The 24,118-nt window shown below is 35.6% G+C and overlaps 1 protein-coding gene across 6 annotated transcripts in view; it reads right to left on the minus strand.

Annotated features, from left to right (window-relative positions):
* Positions 1-22,887, minus strand: part of CCDC14 (coiled-coil domain containing 14) — a 48,138-nt gene extending 25,251 nt beyond the window's left edge. Inside the window, exons 1-10 of one of the 6 annotated variants that reach the window (XM_054480920.2) lie at positions 22,574-22,858; positions 18,183-18,238; positions 17,796-17,868; positions 17,483-17,552; positions 17,279-17,401; positions 10,303-10,539; positions 10,098-10,192; positions 8,688-8,727; positions 8,211-8,465; positions 6,247-6,388 (exon numbers count right to left, since the gene is read on the minus strand). In XM_054480920.2, coding sequence (XP_054336895.1) covers positions 6,247-6,388; positions 8,211-8,465; positions 8,688-8,727; positions 10,098-10,192; positions 10,303-10,539; positions 17,279-17,401; positions 17,483-17,552; positions 17,796-17,868; positions 18,183-18,238; positions 22,574-22,747 — 1,265 coding nt within the window. In that variant the 5' untranslated portion in view covers positions 22,748-22,858. Of the gene's footprint in view, positions 1-6,246; positions 6,389-8,210; positions 8,728-10,097; positions 10,193-10,302; positions 10,540-17,278; positions 17,402-17,482; positions 17,553-17,795; positions 17,869-18,091; positions 18,239-22,573 lie in introns of all 6 variants that reach the window. The other 5 variants (XM_063661680.1, XM_054480922.2, XM_054480916.2 and 2 more) reach the window with 5 other exon arrangements.
* Between the last annotated feature and the right edge of the window lie 1,231 nt (positions 22,888-24,118).

Raw genomic sequence — 24,118 nt, forward strand, 5'->3', positions numbered from 1 at the left:
TATTTCTTTACTTCAAGAAATATTATTCCTAAGTAATCTAAAATTTAGGAAATAGGATATGAAAAATGCAGAGTTTGGAATTCATATTGTCAAGATTACTAACACATTCTGATCTATAACCATAATTTCCACGGTTGTCTTAGTTGTACGTATAGATTCAATGTTCACATCTGTCTACTCTTTTGTTTGAATTCATCTTTTGGTTGACTGGACTTTGCCATTCAAGTTTTTTGTTTTGTTTTTTAAAAGAGTTCAAGGGTGTTAAACTTCCTAAGTTCTTGCACACTTGAGAATATGACTGTTGCCTTTACACTAAAAGGACAGCTAGACCACATTAGAGATTCTCGGGGCATACTTTCTTTCCCTCAGAACTTTGTAAATGATATTCTGTGATCCCCTGGCAACGGAAATCACCGTGGAAAGGCTGGAGATAGCCTAAAATTTTTCTCTTCATACATAATTTTCTATTTCTTTTGAGTGTCTCCAAAAATTAACTTTTTTCATCCTTAGGGTGTAGTAACTTAAACAGCATATGTGTTGGTGTTGATTGTTTTGCATGGTTTTTCTGAGATCTTCTATGTCCTATTCATCTGCTGACACAGATCTTTTTTTTTTTTTTTTTTTTCTTAGAGATAGGGTCTTGCTCTGTCTCCCAGGCTAGAATAAAGTGGTACAACCAGAAAATTTTCCCTTTTATTTATAAATATCTTAATATTGTCTTTAATCCATTTGTTCTGCTCTCTTTTTTCAGGAACACCGATTTTATATCTATTTTCTTTTTCATATGTATTATCTTCTTCATAATAATTTTTAGATCATTATTTGCTATTTTGCCTTGTGTGATTCCCTCAAGCTTATCTACCATGCATTCAATTTAACAAATATTTGTTAGAGTGAGTGTTAGGCACAATTCCTAGCACTAGAAATATAGTTGCAAACTATAAAGCGACAAAATTTCAGCCTTCTCAAATTCAGAGACAAAAACAACAAAAAACGAGAACTTACCAGGAGGTAAGAAAAGAAAGAAGAGAAAGTTACTGTTTAATGGGTACACAGTTCATGTTGGGGATGAAAAAGTTTTGGCACAGATAGTGGTAATGGCTACAGAACATTGTGAATTTATTTATTGCCACTGAAATGTACACTTGCAAATGGTTAAAAATAAAAAGGTAAATATTATATATATTTTACCATAATAAAAATAAATAAAATTTTTTAAAAGGGTTTAGGAAGAGGAAGAAGCTGAGGGTAGTAGGAGACACTGAACTATGAATTTAGTAGCAATTAAAACAGAAAGACTTAGGGAAAAAACCTAAAAACCCAAAAAGCAACAAAACAAAAAACTTCAGGCTTCACAATACTTAAGTTCTAGTGGACTGCAATATCCCTGAGTTTGTCTGTTTATTAATTATTTTACATTTGTTTCTTTCATTTTTGTAATTTTTTTGCTTTATTTTTCTGAGTTCACTTAACTCACTTTTCTTCTCTTTTTCTTTTTCTTCTTTGAGCACTTTGTCTCAATCTCAGTCTTTCTCCCTGTAAGAGATCCTATTATCTTTAATTTCCCTGAGACTATGGAACACTGTTTTAATTTTTCTGAAGTTCTTTGAGTAATTTGTCTTGTGATATTTATTCGGGACCTGCCTTTGTTCTTGTTGTCAGTTTATTTTAATGCTATGCAAAATCTCTCCTATAAATTGTTTTCTTCCTGTGACTTTTGTGATGTCACTCTCCTAATTTTAATCTTCTGTTCTTTCCTTAAAAAGTTGTTACTCCCCAGCAATTCACCTTTCACTGTGTTCACACACTCTACCTTCTTGGTGAATATACCACTTACTTATATGCTGGCAACAAATCACTTACTTTCAATCAAATTGTCTCCAGTGTCTACAACAGTGCCAGATCTATACAAAAAGCTCAATAAAAACATGTTCAGAGAATAATTCCCGAGTCTACATTTCCATCTTGCATCTTGTTCCTGTACTCCAGACAGTCTAACTCAGCAGGTCTAAATCTTAACTCACAGGCTCTCCCATTACCTTGCCTAACTCAAAAAACATTAACAATATGAAATAAAACAAATCTGTTCTTCCTCTAGTAGCTCCCATCTGGAAGAATTATGTTACCATTTGTTAAATTATGAAGACAGAACCTGAACATCATCCTTGACTCCTTCCATTGACTCCCGTTTCATTTTTATGTTCTGTGTGGCTACATAACGGTCTCATAGTTGAGTTTAATATCAGGAGGTGGTCATGAATTCTTGGTACTCTCTAGCTCAATGGCTCTTAACTGGAGGTAATACCCACCAAGCTCCCATCCAGGAAATTTGGAAATGTGCCAGGCCTTCTAGTGGTCAAAATTAATGGGGCACTACAGACATTTAGTGGTTGGGGACCAGGAAGACTAAATGCTGAATAATTGTGTCAGAAGACACATTAAAAATGTCTAGCCTAAATGCCAAAAATGCCAAAATATCATAGAAACGATGCATCTAGCAATTTTTTAAGCCACAAGATGGCAATAAACTCCAAGAAAGTCCTAAAAGATGTGGTTAAAAAGAAACACGTAGTTTCCAAATATCTAAACAGGAAAAAAAAAAATACTTTTTTAAAAATTGAAAATGATGAGAAACACTTTTGAATGAACCAATGTATTCCAATTTTTATTTGTAATGGAGATAATGGGTAATTCTTACAAATAGATTACCAAAGTGGCACAAAATTTCCTACACTACTGCCAGAAACCTCATTCTGCTAAAAAGGATATATCTAATAAATTTTTCATTTTTTAGTTATTTCATCTTTTAGAAAGTCAAGTAAACAACAGTGGCAATAGCATGCTATATAATCTTTGTCCTGTAAAGACAGCCAGCAAAATAGCTCTGGTGCCAGTTGAAGAATGAGGTCAGACATCAAACAAATACCTTTAAAAAAAACTAGAAACAAGTGGTGGCCCATAAAACAGTAAACTTCATTTTCTTGAGTGGCTTATGAATTAGCTCCTAAGGCAATTTAAAAATGTTCTAAGGAACCGAAATAAATAAGAACCACTAATATTTTCCATGGTGACAATGTTAAAATAAAATATTCTCAGACTAAGTTTTGGTATCCTTATTTAAGAAACCAGTTATCTGACTGTCATTCCTTTAAATAATATGCTTGTTTATTTTGAATGGCTTACAATACATTCTATGTTCCACAAAATACACCTAAATAGTGAGGTATAATTAAATCTCTACTTCCTAACTGAGACAGTGTAAAAGTCTACAAGTTAAGATCACTGTACTCTAAAACCAAATTGCCTGGGTTCGAGTCTTGACTCTTAACTTCTTAGATATATAACCTTGGGCAAGTTACATAAACTCTTTGTGCCTTCATTTCCTCATCTGTAAATGCGAGTAAACAGCACCCATTTCACAAAGCTGTTGTGAAGATATAAAGAGGTGACACATATCGAGGACAATAGTCTGGCATATATAAAACATTCAATAAATGTTAGCAGTATTTGCTGTTCATTATTTTATTATTTACTCACTTTTGGTTTTAAAAATTTATGCTGGTATATTATTTATACCATATATAAATAATATACCATATATAAATAATATATATATATTTATGCTGGTATATTATTTATACCATATATAAATAATATACCATATATAAATAATTATATATATATTTATGCTGGTATATTATTTATACCATATATAAATAATATACCATATATAAATAATTATATATATATTTATGCTGGTATATTATTTATATATATATAAATACATATTTATATATATTTATGCTGGAATTCCTTAGGTCAAGACTAAAGATGATATTAGATCTTAAACCCAGCAACCCCATCTTATATCGTAGTAGCTACAGGATAATAACCTCTAGAGAAAGAATCCTAAATGAGTGCATCTCACTAGCTATCATGCCTCTACAGGCTCCAGATATGTATATTTTAGCTATGCTCCAACTATTTAACTGCTTTCCAGTTTCTTTAAAAATTTGTGTAGAACCTTGCAGGTCATATCTTACACAATGTCTATAGCTTATGGAGCTGTAATACTCTCCCAGGGCACATTCGCATTGCAGTGCTGCAGAAGCACCTGATATGTACTCCAATTTTTTGCAAAGTGTATTAATAAATAGACACTGAAGTGTTGGCCTTGATGGTCATCACTGAAACATTCAAAGTTAAGATATTATTGCTAATATGTGGGTGATTCCTTTTATATTTCAAGATTAGATCCCTGGTCTACATCTTTCCTAAACAAATTAAGAATGTAATTCCAACAAGTTAAGATGACCAAAAGAAAAAATATCAAAGAATTTTACTTTTTTCTATGTTTAAGTGTGGTGGGGCTATACTAGTGCTTACTAAGGTTCTCCTTTCCTTCCTGGGTGTATAGAAGTAAGTATATATCTGTGACATTATTTTATACATTTTCATATATACATATTGTATATAAATGTGTGTGGTGTGTGTGTATGTTTGTTACTGCATATACATACATACACATATATATATGTATATATACACATACATATATATATATTTTCATTCACAGTTCCTGGCTGTCAACACCCACAGCCCTTGTTATTCGTTAAGCAGTCAAAACCAAAAACATACCTTTTATTAAAGTATTTGGCCTTTTGTCCCTGGTTCCTGAAGCAGCTTCAGACCAGCTTCAGTGATAAAGGTGAAAGACAGTCGTTTGTTAATATTCAGGTACTTTAGGCCTCAGAAGCAGGCCTCAGAAAACAGAATCTCTCTCTCTAACCTTCTCTTGCCATCCTTTCACCTGCTCCTTTTTCCTCCCCATTGTAGGCCATAGGAACTAAAAATATACTCTAATCTTCTCCCACCTTTCTTACAGCTGGCCATAAGGAAATTCTCTGACCTACCTTGTCTGTTTGTAGGTCATAAGAACCCCATTTCTGAAGGAGACCTGCCTCATACTGAGGAGAAAGGAATGCTCCACAGAGAGGCCAAAAAGAATTTGAACAGACAGAACTTCTTGGGTTTCCCCACTCTGTCTATTAGATCATACACTTTTTGTCAAATCACATTTCTTCACAGCTGTCCATGATTCAACCATGACTATCCAATGAAGCCTCCATAAAAGGCCCAAGAGGACAGGGTATGGAGAGCTTCCAGATAAACACATGGAGCTTTCTAGAGGGTGGTGCACCCACCGAGGGCATAGAAGCTCCACGCCCTTTCTCCAATACCTTGCCCTCTGCATCTCTTCGTCTGTATCCTTTACAATATCCTTTATAATAAAGTGGTAAACTAAGTGTTTCCGTGAGTTCTGTGAGCCGCTCTAGCAAATTAACTGAACCCAAAGAAGGAGGTCAAGGGAACTTCGATTTATAGCCAATCGGTTAGAAACAAAGGCAAAATAACCTAGGGCTTGTGATTGGCATTGGAAGTAGAGCTCAGTCTGGTGGAACTGAGCCCTCAACCTGTGGGATCTGATACCATTTCCAGGTAGATAGTGTTGGAACTGAACTGGAGGACACCCAACTGGTGTCTGTTGCAGAACTGATGTTTTGCTTGCTGGTGGGGAGAAATCCCTACACATCTGGTCATATAAGTGTTCTGTGTTGATTGTTGTGGTGTGAGAGCAGAAGAAAAACCGTTTGCTTTTAATACAATGTCCCAGACCTTTCTATTAGGCAAGGCCATGTGCCTTGTTTCAGCCTATAAAATATAAGTGGTAGCAAAACGATCACTTCTGGGTTGAGCCATGTAAGACTCCCCCGTTACCATATCTACATTCTCTTTTTTCTGGACAACACATACTGAGACAGTGGCTTCATAAAATGGAGGGAGTCTGGATCCTGAGTCACACGATGAGACAGCCACCAATGATCCATGTTAGTCTTGGCATGAGGGAGAAGAAACTTGCTGTGCTATGCAAATGAGATTTAGAAGTTTGTTCCTGCAGCATAACTTAGACTAGTCTGATAAATATACAGAGGTACTTCATTTTTCTGCCTACACACTACCAAGTGACAACAGGGGTAAAATAAGTGGGAGAAAATACGTACAAGTGGGCAGAAGGAAGAGTTAGAGAATGCTGGAAATCTCTGAAAAATGAGGAAGAAAAGTAGAAATACAGTAAGACAGCAAATAAATTTTACTTATGAAGTCCTAGGTATGTCATTTGCACCTTTGTTCTGGCCAGGAGACATCTTTGCATACAGACAAAAATATTCAAAGAGCAATTCTTACCTTCGTAACTGAGCATTCTCACTTCTTAATGGTTGCATGGCCAGTGCTATCTCAACTTGAATATCTGTGTTTCCACTTACTGTTGGAAGTACAGATATACATGCCTCCATTTCTGTAATCAACCTCTGAATTTCTGAATCCTCTATAGAAGGCAACAGAAATGAGTAAAATCAATATTATATTTTTGGACAAGATTATTAGTATGTATTACTAAAAAAGAAAATCTTTATAGATATGTACATTCTTGTTATAAATTCAACTCAATTATTTATAAATTTATTATACAGGTTCCATTTTTCTCTTTCATGCTGCTGGCATTTGCTTCCTCAGAATTCTAAAGAAATTAAGTTCAGTAAACTAAAGATTAATCTTAAATCACAGGATTATTACATAAGTGATTTTTTTTTTTTTTTTTTCAGTTCAAGAGTCAAGTAGGAATGTGGCTTACACAAATCTCTTAGTCCATACTTAGAAAGGACCACAGTGGACTCCTATGATTGCTATAGGGCTTCCTATAACTGGTTATAGTATTAACATTTATAGTACAACCTTTGATCCTGGCATAAGCAAACAATTTACTTTAGGGGGTTAATATGGCAAAACATTGAGTGAGGGTCTGCTAAGATAGTTTCATTATTTAATTTTCTAAAGTAGATTGAACAAAGCAGCCACATCTCATTTGATGTGACATCAAAAGGTTGTTAATAATTGTGGACAGTAGATGTTTTTGGAGATTGCAAACAGACACAGGCATAGAAGGTAGATATTAATTCTTTTGCCTTTTATCTTTGTCCCCTCATTCCCATTCATATTTACTATGGGCTGAAAGTACTTAAAATTATTTATTAATCATCTGATAACCTAGAGGTTGAAAGTGTATTCTAAGTTACAAAAATGTATTCAGTTTCACAGATATTTTAACAACCTCATGAAAAGTATATGTACACAGTAAACAACTGTGTTCAATGATCAAGCAGTCTTCTACCAATCTTTATTTATTTATTTATTTATTTTGAGACGGAGTCTCAGTTTCCTCATCAGTAAAATGGGAGTGGTAACAGTACCACATAGGGCTGCTGGGAGGATTAAATGAGATAATGCATATAAAACACTTAGCATTGTGCTGGACACATGGTAAGTGTTCAATAAATGACAGCCAATGGTATTATTATTATTACCATGATTATGTATCTGATTGTAAAAATGGTAATAAGTTGAAGGTCTGAAAACACAGCAATTTTAATATACTAAATCTTTGGCTTAATGATGCTACATTTATATAGCATTTTAAGATTTTTTTTTTTTGTCTGCAAACATTAGGTATTCAATCAATGCTTCCAAAATCAATTACTGTGTTTCCAAGATGACAAAACTGTAACTCATTTCAAGCAAAAGCCATTACTATAGAATACATATACAGAATGGAAACAAATGAATAGAATCTGGCTCAGAAACATTTTTCTTGATTTAAGAAAAAAAGTCCTAAAAATACACTGAAAAGGGCATAAGAAGGTATGGGTTACTTCTCAAAGTGAGATCTGCTAAACAATCTAACAGTTGGCTATTAAAGAAATGACAGGAAGGAATTCTCTGCATCTTTTTAAAATAGGAAGAATAATCAGTCTACTCAGGGAGTTAATCATTTATAGGCGTTCTCCAATTAAAATTTTTATCTGTCCAAATTCTCTTCGGTTGACTCTTTTCAAGGTCTATTATCAAGTAGAATAAATACACACTTGCAAGCAAAAGACTGAATGTTTGATATTCTCAAACACATTTTAAATCCACAGGAAAGAAGGGATCAAAACCTAAAAAATAATACAATAAGTAGAACTCATTTTCTTATTAGCTTAAAACACAGTTCTATGGAAAATACCACAAACTCCATTTAAATGATAGCTAAATAATATGACATTGCTATTTAGTATAACACCATACTACAGAAAGTTATAAGTCCCATCTACCTTGTTCTGCTACCAGGGCCTTGAGCTCTCCCAACAAATATTTTATAATTCTAACTTTTTCAGCTGTCTTATTCACATTTTTTGCCTTCTGTACATCCTTCACTGTTTTTGTATCTTGCACACGTATGTTTAAATCCTTTCTTTCACTTGTGGCCTCTCTAGTTTGCTCTCTGGCACATTTTTCTTCATTAGTGGCCAAGAAAGCTGGTTGTGACTGAGTAGGGCTTCGGTGTGTCTGACTGTCCAGATGCGTTTCTTTTCCATGAGATCGAAAAAGAGACAAATATGTTTGAAAACATTTTAGTAGGTCTGTTTCCTTATGAATTCCTTGTTGTGGCAGAATTCCATTAACAAGGCCCAGTTGCTGCAATGTTGGAATAGCTGATATGTCAGTTTTGGGCAGGCTACATGGAACTCCAGGACTGGTATTAAATGAATTCCTTAGAACATCAGTACAGGTTGCAGAAACTGTTTTACCTTGTGACGCAAACTGACTGTCGCCATCAGTTTGAACTTCCTAAAGAAAGAGAAAAACAAGTCTTCAGAAGTAGGAGCACTCATTTGTAGGTATTAATTACAACAAACTCAAATATATGAAATATATTTATTAAAACATGTTTATTAATATATCCATTTTGTGAATATTTAATAAGTAGTTACTACTATATTTTGAGGATATACTATAGTCTGTGTAACTACTCCCATACGGTTAGACATTTAAGTAACAGCCAGTTTTTCACTGCTGAAACATTTCTGTAAATATGTTTGTGCAAAAACTTTTTGTATGTTTGAACTTATTTTCTTATGATGTAATTTCCCAAAGTGGACTAATTTTTATGCTTTTAAACCATCTGTGGTATTTGTAAACAGTCTGTTTTAGTCATGGCCTTGTAATGCTCCCATATTACAGGGTAAACTAAGCTTTAAAAAACAAGAATCTTTATTGCACTGAGGAAAAAAATCCAACTTACTTTTAAGCTAAAAATATTAGTAAGTTTCTCATATTAAAAACTTGCTTATTAATAATAATATTAATTGTAACAAACTCAAATATATGGTTACTACTCCTAACCATATAGTAGTTACACAGACTATGGTATATCCACAAAATACAGTATTAACAAGTTATTAAAAATTCAAAGGGTATATATTAATAAACATGTTTTTAATAAAGTATTAAGTAAAAGAAGCAGTATATAAGACTGTATTGTTCACTTATACATTTATTTTAAAAGGAAAGCAAACGTTAACAAATACAAACCAGAAACTAAAACCTGTACAGAGGATTAAACGATTGGAAAGAACTCTATCAGTGTGTCAACAGCAGTTGTACTTGGGTGCTCAGTATGGTTGATTTTTTTCTCCCTACTGATCTCTTCCCCTCTTTCTTCTTCATTATTGTCATTAATAAATAGGTAAAACTTTTCTTTCTTTTCTTTTTTTTTTTTTTTGAGATAGAGTCTCACTCTGTAGCCCAGGCTGGAGTGCAGTCGCGCGATCTCACTCACTGCTACCTCCGCCTTCTGGGTACTGGTTCAAGTAATTCTCCTGCCTCAGCCTCCCGAGTAGCTGGGATTACAGGCATGTGCCACCATGCCCAGCTAATTTCTGTATTTTTAGTAGAGGTGGGGTTTCACCATGTTGGCCAGGCTGGTCTTGAACTCCAGACCTCATGATCCACCCACCTCGGCCTCCCAAAGTGCTGGGATTACAGGCGTGAGCCACAGCGCCTGGCCATAAATAGGTAAAACTTTTATAGCAAAAAAAAAATAAACAACTGGTCTTTAAATCCTAGCGCATTCAGTTACAAGCAATAAATTCAACAGTCCTTCCTGAATTACTGCTATAAGCAAATAGTTACTTATGTAGTATACGAACTGTACGCACAGAATGAACCTTTGGAGGGCAGGGTGGCCGCTGAGGTGACCAGACTGGGGTGGAGGTACATAAGCCATAACTAGAATGAGAAGTTGCCTGAGATTCTGTAAGTAAGAGGGACAAAAAATTAGTCACATATCCTACTTTTTATAAAGTAACCAAGCAATTTAATTGGAACTTACACTCATGATTTTTAAACAGCATTCATACTCACCAGAATGAGAGGGAGCATGGCATGGTACAGCAGGAATTCCATTAGGGATGTTCTTTGAAGTCAAGTCATTCATCAGTGACATCTGAGTCTGCACATGCTCACAGAGGGCTTGGTATATTACGGGTGAATACATTCTATAATGATCTTGCAATGACCAATTTTGTTCTAGGTCTGATGTGTCTCTTTCACTTCTAGCAGAAGCTTCATTAGGTATCTGTTTCTTATTATCTGAAGATGCTAAAGTGGAAGAAGAAAAAAGTTCTTCAAATATGATTCTTCAAACTTTTACCATACGATTTTTAGAGAAGAAAGGGCTCTCAGAAGTAGTCCAATTCATCACATACTTCATAGAAGGGCTTTACCACTATCACCCCTACTAAAGAAAATCATCTCAAATTCTTTCTGAAAGTAATTAGTGTTTAAGTTTCCCCAGTCAAAAATCATCTATACTAATTATTTACAATTCCCATTTTTTATGCTACTTGCCATTTGTAAAATCTCTCCTTCAATTTTAACACTTCTTTTAAGGGAGTTATATTATCCCTAAAGTCCAGTCAAACTCCTTCACCTTTTTCCTTGTCAGTTCATGTTCTCAAGGGATAATGCAATAGGAAAGAGAACAGTTTGTACAATTCTGATGCTTTGGATCCTCAAAAACAAAACAAAACAAAACCAACCAAACACACAAAATCTTGGCCTGGCATTTAAAGTTTCCAAAGCTTGACCACAAGCTACTTTTCCAAGTATCGCCCCATCACCCCCAACTCCAATTTTTCATTTCAGGCAGGCCAATTTAGTTACCCAACAAGCTTTTCTCACCTTCCAATAACATTGTTCATGAACCATTCCTTCCAATCCAATTCTACCCATTCACCAAGGCTCACGTGAGTTTCCTTCTTCCATGAAGCCTTTTCCAATCCAATCATTCCAGTCTAGCGACTACTCTTCACCACCCCAGAGCACATATTGTCTATACAAATCATATGCCACTGACACACTGCCTTATATTGCTTATCTTTCATCCTCCTGCCTTTCTGACTAAACCACAAGTTTCTCTAAGCAGGGCTGTAATTCATTGTTTTCTCTCACAGAACCTAGTATTAGTCTATGAACAAGGTAGAAATCGGTATTAACAAAGTAATAAGTAAAAAACAACAAAGTTTTCTACATAGCACTACCTATAGATTGGTATAACAATCTGAATTCTATTTCCCTAATTAGGTCCCCTTCCCAAAGGTTTTTTAAAATACTATTAACAGAAATGAAAATATTCTGGTAAATCATAGGTTATCAGTATACAAAATAAATTTAGAAAAATATATGGATATTTGTCACACCTACCAAAGCTAAACGTACATATATTCTATGAAATAACAATTCCACTCCCAGGTATACACCAATAGAAATGAGTGCTTATGTCTACTGAAAGACATGTGCAAGAATGTTCACAGCAGCTTGATCTGCAGTAGCCCAAAGCTGAAAACACCAAAAAGCCATGAATAGCAGAAATGGATAAACTGTGGTATACTCGCAGGCTGGAATACTATATAGCATTAAAAAAACAACAAAGTACTGATATATACAACTACTTGGATGTTTAATACACTTAAGACTGACTGGAAGTAGTCAAACACAAGGGCGCACAGTGTTCAATCACATTTATAGGAAGTCATCAAACAAGTACAAGTCACAAATGGAAACAGATGTCAGGAAAATGGTTACACAGGGATGAGGGTGTAGGTGATGGTGAGTGTACTGACAGGGAGGGAGCCTTGCAGGGTGCTAAAAATTGTCTGTATCTTAATCTAGGTGGTGGCTACAGGGGTGTATACATATGCAAAAATTTATTGAGATTTATGTACTTTAAAATTATTTATGAAAAGTATTCCTTAATTTTTTAAAAAACAAAATAATTAAAAATTTAAAAGTAGAGAATCCCTCAAATATAGTTTACTGAAAATAAAAACATTACTAAAAGCGTAAAACCTCCATGTAAAAGCAAAAACAGAAAAAGTTAAAGGCAGATTAAATACTACAACCAGTGAAAATAGAAAAAAAAATTAAAGAAAAAGACTTAATATATGACTACGAAAATGACTGAAGATATCAGATGCTTCCCTTTTGACTTGGGGTATGCTTCCTTTTGAGATGATCTATTCCTATGAATGTACTTTCCAGACCTAAATATAAGCTTTAACACTTATTAGCTGAGTAACCTTGCGCAAATTAACTTCTCTTGACCTCTTTTTCCTCATCACAAAAATTTTAATAATGCCTATTTTATAAGATTATTGAGAGATGTAAATGATGTAACACTTGAAAATTTCTTAAAGCAATGTCTAGCACATAGTAAAAACTCAATGTAAAATATCACCAAATAGCTGCACTCTTACAATAGACAAGTAAATATATCATATTTCATAAATCATACTATCTGATGTCAGTAATAAACCTCTGAACACGTCCCCTCTGAGATGATTAAAATCAAAAGTAATAAGAGTTACCTTCACTATCTGAACAGATCAGCTCAAACAAAACTGGTTAATAAACTTCTGTAAAGCAAATACTATTTCTTACCGGAAATACAATTTTATAATAAATCAAATGGAAAAGTGCCCTCTAAAATATTTTAACTTTGAAATCTAAAATGATAGAGGACGAGATCATAGCCCATGGCCATCTAGCATACCACAAGTCCTTTCCTCTTGACTCCTGGGTCTTTCCTTCTGCTCTTGGATTTCCTCTGGTCCTTAAGAATTGGCTAGTTTGAAGAATTCTCAGATTTCACACACAGGTCACAGCATCAGGCTCTCATTTACTTTCTTTTCAAGGCGTGGTTTTCACAGTTTCTAATAAAGCTGAGCTACATTATGCCTCAGCCAGCAGATGTCATCAACTAACATAAATTAATAAATTCCAAACCTATTTCTTCAAAATCAAAGCCTTAGAACTAAAATGACATATTCTGCTCCTTTATAAACTCAGTCCACACAAAGCTCTATGGATAATGTTGAGTAACTTTACTTAACGATATGAAGTCTTAAAGCAAACAATCCAAGACAAGTTAGAAACCATAAGGGAAAGACTGCAGTTATATGACTACTACACAGTTTTAAAATAAAACAAACCAATGATCAAATGAGCCTGTTACTACACAAATACAAATGAAGTATATTTTCTTGCTCTTATTAATTACAACAACACACTCTACATGAAAATTTTAGCTATTGGTCTGGCAATATGTTTAAGTGATGTCAGGTGATAACTAGAGTTCATGAAAGGAAAGTATTCATTTACTCAGTCCACAAAACTTTTTCAGTCCCTGAAGTCTAGCTGCTGTGCAAGCACTGGCTGTTGCTTGGATGGACAAGCACTGTCTGACAGGAAGTTATTCCTGCCACTCAAATATAGAACAAACATCCAGTGCAGGTAAGAGCCACCGGATGCCTACTATAATTTGAAATATGTAAGAACACCTGGCCTTTATGAGTGGCAATCAATGCTCAAAGGATTTTTGCCTGTGGTTGGTTTAGTTCTCCAAGATGAAGACAGCAATGTATGTTACTAAAAGCAAAATCAAGAAAGCATTCAACACAGTTATCACATGTAAAAGTTGCTTATTTAAAAAATACATATTTTTTTTAATGCCAGAAGCACTCGCAAATAAGCTCAATACAATTCTGGAAGGGTTTCTCTGCCTCCTTAGTCCCAGAATGCATCATGGTGTGCTTACCTGACTCCATAGGCATTCAATGATCAGGTAGGCATTCAATGATCATATGATCCCAGATAGAAAGTACATAAGGAGGCCACTCCCCAGAAGACAGTTAACAGAAAATAGCAAGATAATGTGTGTTAAAAGTAAAATAATACATGGATACTAGTTAACATGCTGTAATAGATTGCTTAAAGTTCTTTATGATTACTTCACTTGGAGATGGTACAGAGAACAAGTTATGAGCTTGGATTTTGTGTATTTTTGAGCATTGTGGTAACAGAGCAAAATCTTGTATTATTGGTTAACAGCTGCCAACCACACACACACACAGTTAGAAACTAATTTCTAATATTGCAACCCTAAAGAAGATTATCCTGTGGAAGTAGGTCCTTCCTTCTGATTAAGAAAATATGGGAGAAAGAACAATAAGAATATTGCACCCTGATCACAGGCCAGAACTGCTGATTTCGCTGTAATCCCAATAAGAATTTAACGCTACGGACCCAGAACGCCAGACTCTTCCATCTGCCAATCCAAATCCACCTATACTGGTCTTCACCCTGCTCCCCCTGGAATGCTGATCCATATGGGCTGCAAAAAGACAGTCCTTCAATATGTCTTGCTGTATATACCAAAAAAGCAAGGCTTTGACCTAAACTCCTTACCTGGGCCGCTTCTCAGGGTTGTGTTTGCAGTGAGCAACCTTGAAGGATGAGGTAATCTTTCCCTCTGGGAAAGCACAGGCTTGATTACTGCTTACTACCAAAGTGATGGATTTCCCAAGCTCAGTGTTCCTCAGCTGCAACCTAAACCTAAGGCATGTGCAGCATCTATATGGGTCCACCATATCACCCCAATGGGAACTGGGGTGAATGAGAACCAACACAATATGCCGATACACATACTGCTTCCTGTGCTGTGAGTAATAAAGTCCTTTGTCTCTGACCCAGTAGTCTTGTCTTCTGCTAGCATCCATGACACAGTAAGACTAACTTACTAGCTTGAAAGAGTCAAATCTCAGACCTGATATACATCAGTAGGGCTTCAGTTGGGTTCAATCCAATGGGAGTCTTGGCATATCAACGAAAGGAAGAAGCATGAAGTCAGGATATACACTTATTCCTGCTCCCTTTCTATAAGAGCACCTTGGGCTGCCTTCGTCCTTTCAATGAAGCTCACTGCTCTTCTCAAGGTAGCATATTCTATAAACAGTATCTCTTTCTAGATCCAGTAACCTCTCTCTCTCCTAATCCCTTATGGCCTAGAGATGATAACAGCTCTGCTGCTCTGCTGCTAGCACTAGGCTTGCACGACCTAGTAGGCAAAACCTGTGGTTTTCCCATACCCTATTCATACCTTTATGAGTCCCTTTGTAAATAAACCCTCCTCAAATTACCTCAATTTGAGTGTTGCCATCTGTTTCTTGTTGGAACTCTGACTGACAGAAGCAGTTAAGTCAGGATCCAGTAAGTTGATACCATGACACCCACCGCCAGTCACATATATCGCAAATAATAATTCCTTGAGGAAAGGTGCCCTGGGTAAGAAATAGCCTGCCTACAGACAAAAAGTAGGAGACTGGAGGAACAGGTGCTACTGCTCCTTTCTTTCTCAATTGAGACCCAATAAAAAGGCCTCTGCTTTAAGAGTTAAGGCCAGGGTTTAGCACTCTTTCTTCAAAGGTCAAATAAATATTTTAGGTTTAGCAGGCCAGATGATCTCTGTCAAAACTACTCAACTCTGACACTGCAGCACAAAAACAGCTAATAAAAACACATTAATAAATTAGCTTGGCTGCATTCTAATAAAATCTTATTTACAAAATAAAATAACTAAACATTACTTATAAAACTGACTCTAGTGTGCTGAGCTTAGACCAATGCTGTCCAATAGAAATATAATGCAAACCATATATGTAACTTGAAATTTCCAGTAACCATATAAAATAGGTAAAATTACTTTTCATAATATTTAAATCAATATATCCAAAATATTAACATTTCAGTGTATAATATAAATAACTGGAATTTTGTACTAAATCTTCTAAATCTAGCATATATTTTACACAAAGCACAAACTAGATGCTAAATTCTCATCAGAAATACTTGGTCTATATTTAGATTTAATAAAATTTACACTTGAAAAGGTAGGTTTACATGCCCAAGTTATTCCAAACATACTTAAAAGTTTTATAATAACTGGATCAATTATCAGTTTTCAAATTTAATTTTAAATTAATTTAAATTAAATAACATTAAAATTCAATTCCTTGGTTGTACTAGTCATATTTCAAGTGCTGAATAGCCACATGTGGCCAGTAGCTACCATCTTGAATAGTACAGGTCAAGATAATATAAGGCTATTGTTACTGGCCTCCAAGATGAGTTAGGTTTCCCTTGCCTTAGTTCTCTACCTCGGGACTATCTGAAACATCAACCTCTAGTCCCATGAATGCTCTACTGACACTTTCTCAGCCTCCTTGCCTAAATCATGATCTCTTTATAGGGCTACTGCTTTATATGACTTTCTAAACTTCATTCCTTGCCCAAGCTGAATCTAAGCACGCACTACAGCGCTGACATTTTGGCCCACCTGAACTATAGAACTGGCTAGTCTAATTCTAGTCCATCTGAATTCCCACTGTGGGCTTTTTCATCTTCATTTTGGGCTATCTTGTTCTCTAGGCCTCCAAGGGACAACATAATCAAAACTTTCTTGTTCTAAACTAGGAAAAGTTAGCCGTGAGGGTGTAAAGTACCCTTGGCTATATTCACCATCAATCAGCAGCAGCCTCTCTTTCCTTATTCATCCGATTTTATCTTCCTATGTACCATGTATCCTAACCGTGTAGCTTGACAAGTTCAGCTTGACCAACTTAGGATATATATATATTAATATAATAATTTTAAAGTAACTACTAGAAGTATACACTTGAAATACAACCAATTGATGATTATCTATGAAAACAAGTGGCAGGGGAAACTAAGATCACTCTACATACCTCCCAAATGTCATTCTGAGTTTGAACTTTTTCTCCTACAAAACCCAGACAGTCTCTTTCTCTACTTTTCTTCTTGAGAAAATGATAGCAAGCAAAGTGGACTACTCAGTGATTAGAAGCTGAATAGAGAAAGGCATAAGCACACATAAACCTAACTAATACTGATTATTAAAATGAAAGCCAACTGTGTAATCCTGATAATTGATCAAAATACCCACAATTAAGGATTATCTTTAAATAAGAGAAAAAAGGCTTACATGTTTCTTTCTGGACTACCAAAGGAATAGTATGTTTTTCATGTCTTTTCTTTTTTGATCCATATCTTTTGCTTTCTAAAGGTCTAGAATTAGATCTGTTTTCTAAATATGCTGTTTCTGAACCTATTAATAAAACAAAAATTTGTTAACATCAAAATAATGACTTGAGATAAGGTGATCAGCAAAGAATTTAAAAAAATAAACCTGAATCTTCATTTCTCAAAATGTCCCTCAGCAAAGAAGCACAACCATCAAGCCCGTGTACAGTTTCAGCCTGTAAGAAATAAAGTCATTTAGAATACATTTGTATATAACTGTTAGTGTAGGAAAAAATATATATTATGTAGGTTTAAAATTTGTTTATTTACAAACAATTTATTATTGGTAGAAAAGACGTTTTAAAGCAACAGACTTCATACTTCCTTAGAGCAATTAATACTTTGCATTTTATTCCTACTTTTTAGCTACTATTTGAAAACTAATTAAAATAGTGTGTATTGTATCTACTCAATCTTACCTGACTTTCTGAATCAGAATGGATGGAATAGCCAGAATCTGCATTAAAATGTGGTATTTTTCTTAAATAGGTCCTGGAAAACAAGCTCATTAATATTCTTACAATATTTTTCCCAAAATATATCAGTAAATAGTCATTTTCTTTCCAGCAAAGACTAGACAAGAAAGCTTGTCCAACCATGTACAAGATGAATTTATAAACATTTTGAAGATTAGAAAGACTGTTAAATACTAAAATAATTAACATGGGTAGACATGAAAAATTGTTCCTCAGAGCTTGTGATGGCAGAGGCCTACCTAATTTTCTGGGGTAGACGACATGTCATCCAGCCCAAAGACCTGAAAAATTCCTTGAAATCTGAAGTTGTAAACGTCTTCAAGTACTTACGCTTTCTTTCCATTTGTTAATTTAGCAGGTCCAGTGGGCCTTCCTGAAGATAACACCTATGACATAATATATTATAGCAGATAAACAAATATTTTTCTATTATATTTTCAATATGCTATCTTGACAAAATTTAATGTCTTTTTTTATTCATCTTCTCAAACTGAAACTCTGTATCCATTAAACAATACCTTTCCATCCCCTCTTCCCCTGACCCTAGCAACTATCATCCTAGTTTCTATGAATTTGACTAGTCTAGAAACTTTATATAACTGAAATAATACAATATTTGTTCTTTTGTGACTGGCTTATTTCACTTAGTATAATGTCTTCAAGCTTCATCTATATTGTAGCATGTGTCAAAATTTTTCTTCCTTTTTGAGGTCAAATATATTCCATTATATGTATGTACCACATTATTCACTGTTTTAATTAATGTGATATATCCTAAAAATCCACTATTATAATTTAATTCATATATTAAATTTCTTTTATGTAAAAGGTCAAGCAAACTACACATATATTTGTTCCTTAAGTCTATTTAAGGTGAAAAGGAAATTGAGATACTATTTTAAACCAGAAGTAACTACTACACTAAGTTCAGACTATATTAATCCCAAAATATGTTCTATAGTCCCAAATTCTTTGAAACATGCAAGTTAATTCAAGATACAGAACAGAGTTCTTAACTCTGGTTCCTTTTATGTACATTCCTTAGAATGCCTGATTAGACCAGCAAGTGAGAACTCTACCCTTTCTCTTTATCTGCATCTCACTGTCTTAATCTTTCTTTTTAAATTCATATACCACTGTTGTTTTCTTAAACTTTTTTGTTTTAAAAGTGACAATAATGGACAACCTTTTGTGTAGAAAAACAGGAAAAAATAAGCATTTGCTTTTACATGCATCCAATATCTTGAGAGTTATGCCAGAAACAGTTAATCATGGTTGCCTCTGGGGAGGGAAACAGAGCATCTGGGGGACAGAGCAAGAAGGGACACTTCCCATGGCATACTATTTTATATCTTAATAACTTTATATCAGATAAATATAATCTTTATTCAAAATAATTTTAAATAGACATGAGAAAGTCCCTGATTCCCCCCAGATCCACCCTCCAGATGTAGTCACTGTTGGCAGTTTCATTTATAATTTCTCTTCACATATTTAATTTCATCTCAAGATAGCTTTGAGCTGTAACTACCAAACTTTCTAAAGTTATATGGCTTTCTATTATATGCTTGAATATGTGCTCCATCCTTCTAAGAATGTCACTGAGAATACATTTTTTAAAAAACTGGGTTGGTAAGAGTTACACTTCTTGAGATAATTTGGAATATGATGGAGGGTCATGAAGCCAGCAGTGAGAACCAACATTGTAGGAAATAAGACCTTGTATAACATCACTCCACTGGTCTCTGTATCACACTCTCAGGGTCCTTCCCTTTGGTATATTTATGTCGATGTCTTGGCTGGAATCATAATAAAAAATCCAAGCCATGACACTATAATACTATACCCTGGATCGAGTCCAAAAACAACTACCACAATTAAAGTACACTGTCTGAGGTACATGTCTGGCATAACTGTAAGATTATATATGGTGTTTCTCCAAAAAATATACACAAGGCTATATTATAGAAAATCTGGTAAAGAAAATTACCCATGATAAAAGCACCTTGAAACAGAAACTATCATATTGGAACAATTCCTTTCAATTTTTTTTTGTAGTTTCTACTATGAAATAATAGTACAAAGAAGCCCTATATATGCTTCACTCAGATTCTGTGACCCTTGACATTTTCCATATTCTCTCTCAATATATGTACACAGCAGTACTTTTTGCCTGAAACATTAGAGTTAAGTTTGCAGATATAGTACTCCTTTACTCCTAAATGTTTCCTAAAAACAAGGCCATTCTCTAACATAACCACAGTATAATTATCAAAACCAGGAAGTTAACATTGATACAGAATTACGATCTAATGTTCAGACCTTATTCGCATGTTGCCAATTATCCCAATACTGTTCATTACAAAAAAAAAAACCAAAAAACAAAAATCCCTCTGGTTCACGCCCAATCCATGCTCACATTCTGTTTCTATGAGTTTTAACTATTTAGGTACTTTATGTAAGTAAAATCATGCAGTATTTGTCCTTCTGTGACTAGCTTATTTCACTTAGCATAATGTCTTTAAGGTTTGTCTCTGTTGTTGCATATGACAGCTATTTCTTTCTTTTTAAAGGATAATAGTCCATTGTATGTATATACCATATTTTCTTTATCTGTTCATCTGTAGATAGACATTTGGGTTGTTCCCACATTTTGGCTATTGTGAACAGTGCTGCAATGAATACGAGAGTGCAAATATCTCTTCTATATCCTGATTTCAATTCTTTTGGATAAATTCCCAGAAGTAGAATTGCTGGGTGATATAGTTCTATATTTAATTTGGTGAGGAATCTCCATATTGTTTTCCATAGCGGCTATACCATTTTACATTCCCACTGACAGTGTACAAGGGTTCCAATTCTTCCAAATCCTTGCCAACACTTGTTTTCATTTTTTTAATGTCATCCTAACAGGTGTTAGGTGATAGCTCATTGTGGTTTTAATTTGCATTTCCTCGATGCTTAGTGATGTTGAGCATCTTTTTCATATACCTGTTGGCCATCTGTACATCTTCTTTGGAGAAATGTCTATTCAAATCCTTTTTTCATTTTTTAACCAAGTTATGTGTTGTTCTGCTTTTGAGTTATAGAAATTCCTTATATGTATTTTGGATATTATTTATCAGATACATGGCTTGGAAATATTTTCTCCCATTCTGTAGATTGCCTTTTCACTCCATTAATCATTTCCTGTGCTGTGCAGAAGATTTTTAGTTTGATGTATCCACACTCTTCTTATAATTCCCCTGCTCAGCCCTGGAGTTGGTCATTTCTCCAAGAAGCCATGACTCCTGAGTGGACAGTGGTACTTGGAAACCAAGATCTAGGTACTAGATGTGTTCTTTGCTATTGGGCCTTCCAATCTTTTTCATATGCATTTTTTACTTAGTCATAATACCTAGATATTTGCAATTTTAAATCCTGTGTTTTCTACTTTTAAATCTTTTTCATATTCAGAAATTTTTAATGGTTGTATAATATTTCCTTCAGTGGAAGTAATATAATATGGTCTTGGTTTGCTTCATTTTTTTCACAATTAAAAAAACAAACCTGGAATAAGCCTTTCTATCTACTGAAAACAGCCTTTTTATATTTAGGATTAAAAGGAAAATTATTTGGTGAAAGGTTATTAGCAATTTAATAACCCTTGATACAAACTGCAAAGCTGCTCTCCAAAAGGAGCGTCCTAATCACAATACAGGAGAATCAGTTTGCTTTATTTTACACTTACTTCTACGGGGTTATTATCATTAAACTTTTAATTTTGCTATTTGAGAATCATATAAGCATTTCTTAGTAGTCATATCTCCTACCAACAAGTACAAGATAATACTGCCTTTGTAGAATGACTTACAGTGTGCTAAGGTCTTTCATTTCCACTTAATCCATACCCTGTGAGTTATTATTTCTGTGAGGTGGGACCCTAAATTTCAGAAAAGTAGTTTGTTCAAAGTCATACATCTACTAGGTAAAATGTTTAAAAGAAGAGTGGACTCTGGTATCAGCTTTGTGAGTCTGAATCTTGTTTCCACAGCTGTGTAACTGCTATTTGAATCCTCCAGCCCTCGATTTCCTCATATATAAAATCGGGATAATAGTACTTACCTCATAAGGATATTGTGACTATTAAATGAGTTATTCTATGTAATACATAAAAGCACTTAGAGTAGTACCTGCCACATAAGTCCTATCTAAATGTTAGCTGCTGTTATCATTAAGATGGTGGCAAACTACGTGTTTTAAAGGGAACTAAATTTTGTTGTATGTCTACAACAACTGTGTGATCGATGTTTTTACCGGGTTCTCTTATTTAACCTTCTCAATTCTTTGAGACAGGATTTTATGCTTATTTCTGCCTATTTTGCAGCTAAGAAATAGGAAGTTCTCAGCAGTAAAAAGTAGTAGACTCTCAATCTGCAGGTGACTGAAGCTAGGAAAGGTTAAGTCACTCGACCCAGCGGCGAAGGCTGGGACTCGAACCCGGGTCTGACCCCAAAGTCGGCGCTCTAGAGGGCTACGACGATTTAAACAGAAACATCTAGAGACCGAGCGGCCGTGTTACGACGGGAAGATCAGGTGTTCCCTGCACCTCTGTCCCAGCACTTTAATGTCGCCGCATTGTCTTTGTCTTTTTTCGAGCAGAGTTTTACAAGTTCCTGGCCCGAAAACCCCCATGTCCCTCTCCATCCCCACAGCGGACTCCTCAGGTCCTCAGCCCTCACCTGGCCCGGTCGAGATCCGGATCTGACCATCTCTCGCAGCCTCAGAGAAGCCCAGACGGAGGGAAGTGAAGCCTCACGGTAAAAAGAATTAACCGCCGTGGGCTCCCGGACTTTCTTGGCCCGCCCGCCGAGCTTCCGCTTCCGGAAAGGATCCCGCCGAACGCCGCGCTTCATAGTCTCCGACGCGCTTCATAGTCTCCGACGCGCCTCCACTCCCTTTCTCCTGCCCCAGGCCCAGCGCCTTGGGCGTACGCAATAGATCCCTCCCGGCTTCCCAGCTCGTCACCCACCGGCATGGGTTGGGAGAAGCCAATAAATGGCGAACGGGGCGGGGCCGAGGCATGGCTGGGGCGGGGCCGGGGCGGAGCCGCCGAGAAAAGAGTTAAGCGGCGGTTCCAGGACTTGCGGTGGGGAAAACGGGGACAAGGAACCGCCAGCGCCAGAGGAAGGGACAGGGGTAGGAGGCGGATAGGTTTCAGAAGGAATTGAGCGCGACTTTTTGGGTTTTCGCTCTTTATTTTTAGTTTGGCATCGTGTGCCTTTTGGATGATTTTGTTCTTGATATTCTATAAAAATAAGACCTCCGGGTTGTTATCTTTGCGTGTGATGGCAATTGCAGAATTATTCCCTGTGGCCACTGATCTCAGAACGATGTTCATTAGTTGGGGTTTCGGGTTTACTTCCATGCGTACTTGTCTCCTCTTATGCTGAGGTAATTACTTTTGATGAAAAATGACACAACATTCTTAGTATTGGCATGTGCACTCATTGTAATGAGGATTTTAGTCATTGGTTTTTAAGGCATTGAGTTTTGGGTTAATGATTTAAATCAAGTTGAAGAGAGATAAATCAGTTTATTCCATTTCAACTGTCACCCAGACAGGAGTTCAGTGGCGCAATCTCAGCTCACTGCAACCTCTGTCTCCTGGGTTCCAGCGATTTTCCTGCCTCAGCCTCCCAAATAGCTGGGATTACAGGTGCACGCTACCACACGCGGCTAATTTTTGTGTTTTTAGTAGAGACAGGGTTTCACCATGTTGGCCAGACTGATCTCAAACTCCTGACCTCAGGTGATCCGCCCGCCTTGGCCTCCAAAGTGCTGGAATTACAGACATGAGCCACCATGCCCGGCCTCATTTCTTTTTAATGGAGAAAAGAGCTACCCTTTAAAAGCCTGTTACAATTAATGTCAAAGCCCAGGAACTAAAATATGTCCACCAAAATATCACACACTTATCCTGAGTGATTTTAGGAAACGAGTATTTCACAGATTTAATTTTGAATTAGATCAAACTGTGAAAACCTCTCCTTTCCTTCCCCAGCCCTCACATAACTTCATAACTTGCTGACATATTCACCTGAAATTAAGGGGTTTTTTTAGTTAAGTTGATTTTTTAAAAATTCATATTGATTTTTCTTAATACATGTTTATTTTAGAAAATATAGATAAGCAAAAAGGAAAAGACCACCCATAACCCCATTACCCATGAGTTATCACTCTGAACAGCTTGGTGCATTCCCTTCAAGATTTTTTCCACCTACGTA

The sequence above is a fragment of the Pongo pygmaeus genome, chromosome 2, assembly GCF_028885625.2.
Source record: "Pongo pygmaeus isolate AG05252 chromosome 2, NHGRI_mPonPyg2-v2.0_pri, whole genome shotgun sequence".
Lineage (NCBI taxonomy): Eukaryota > Metazoa > Chordata > Mammalia > Primates > Hominidae > Pongo > Pongo pygmaeus.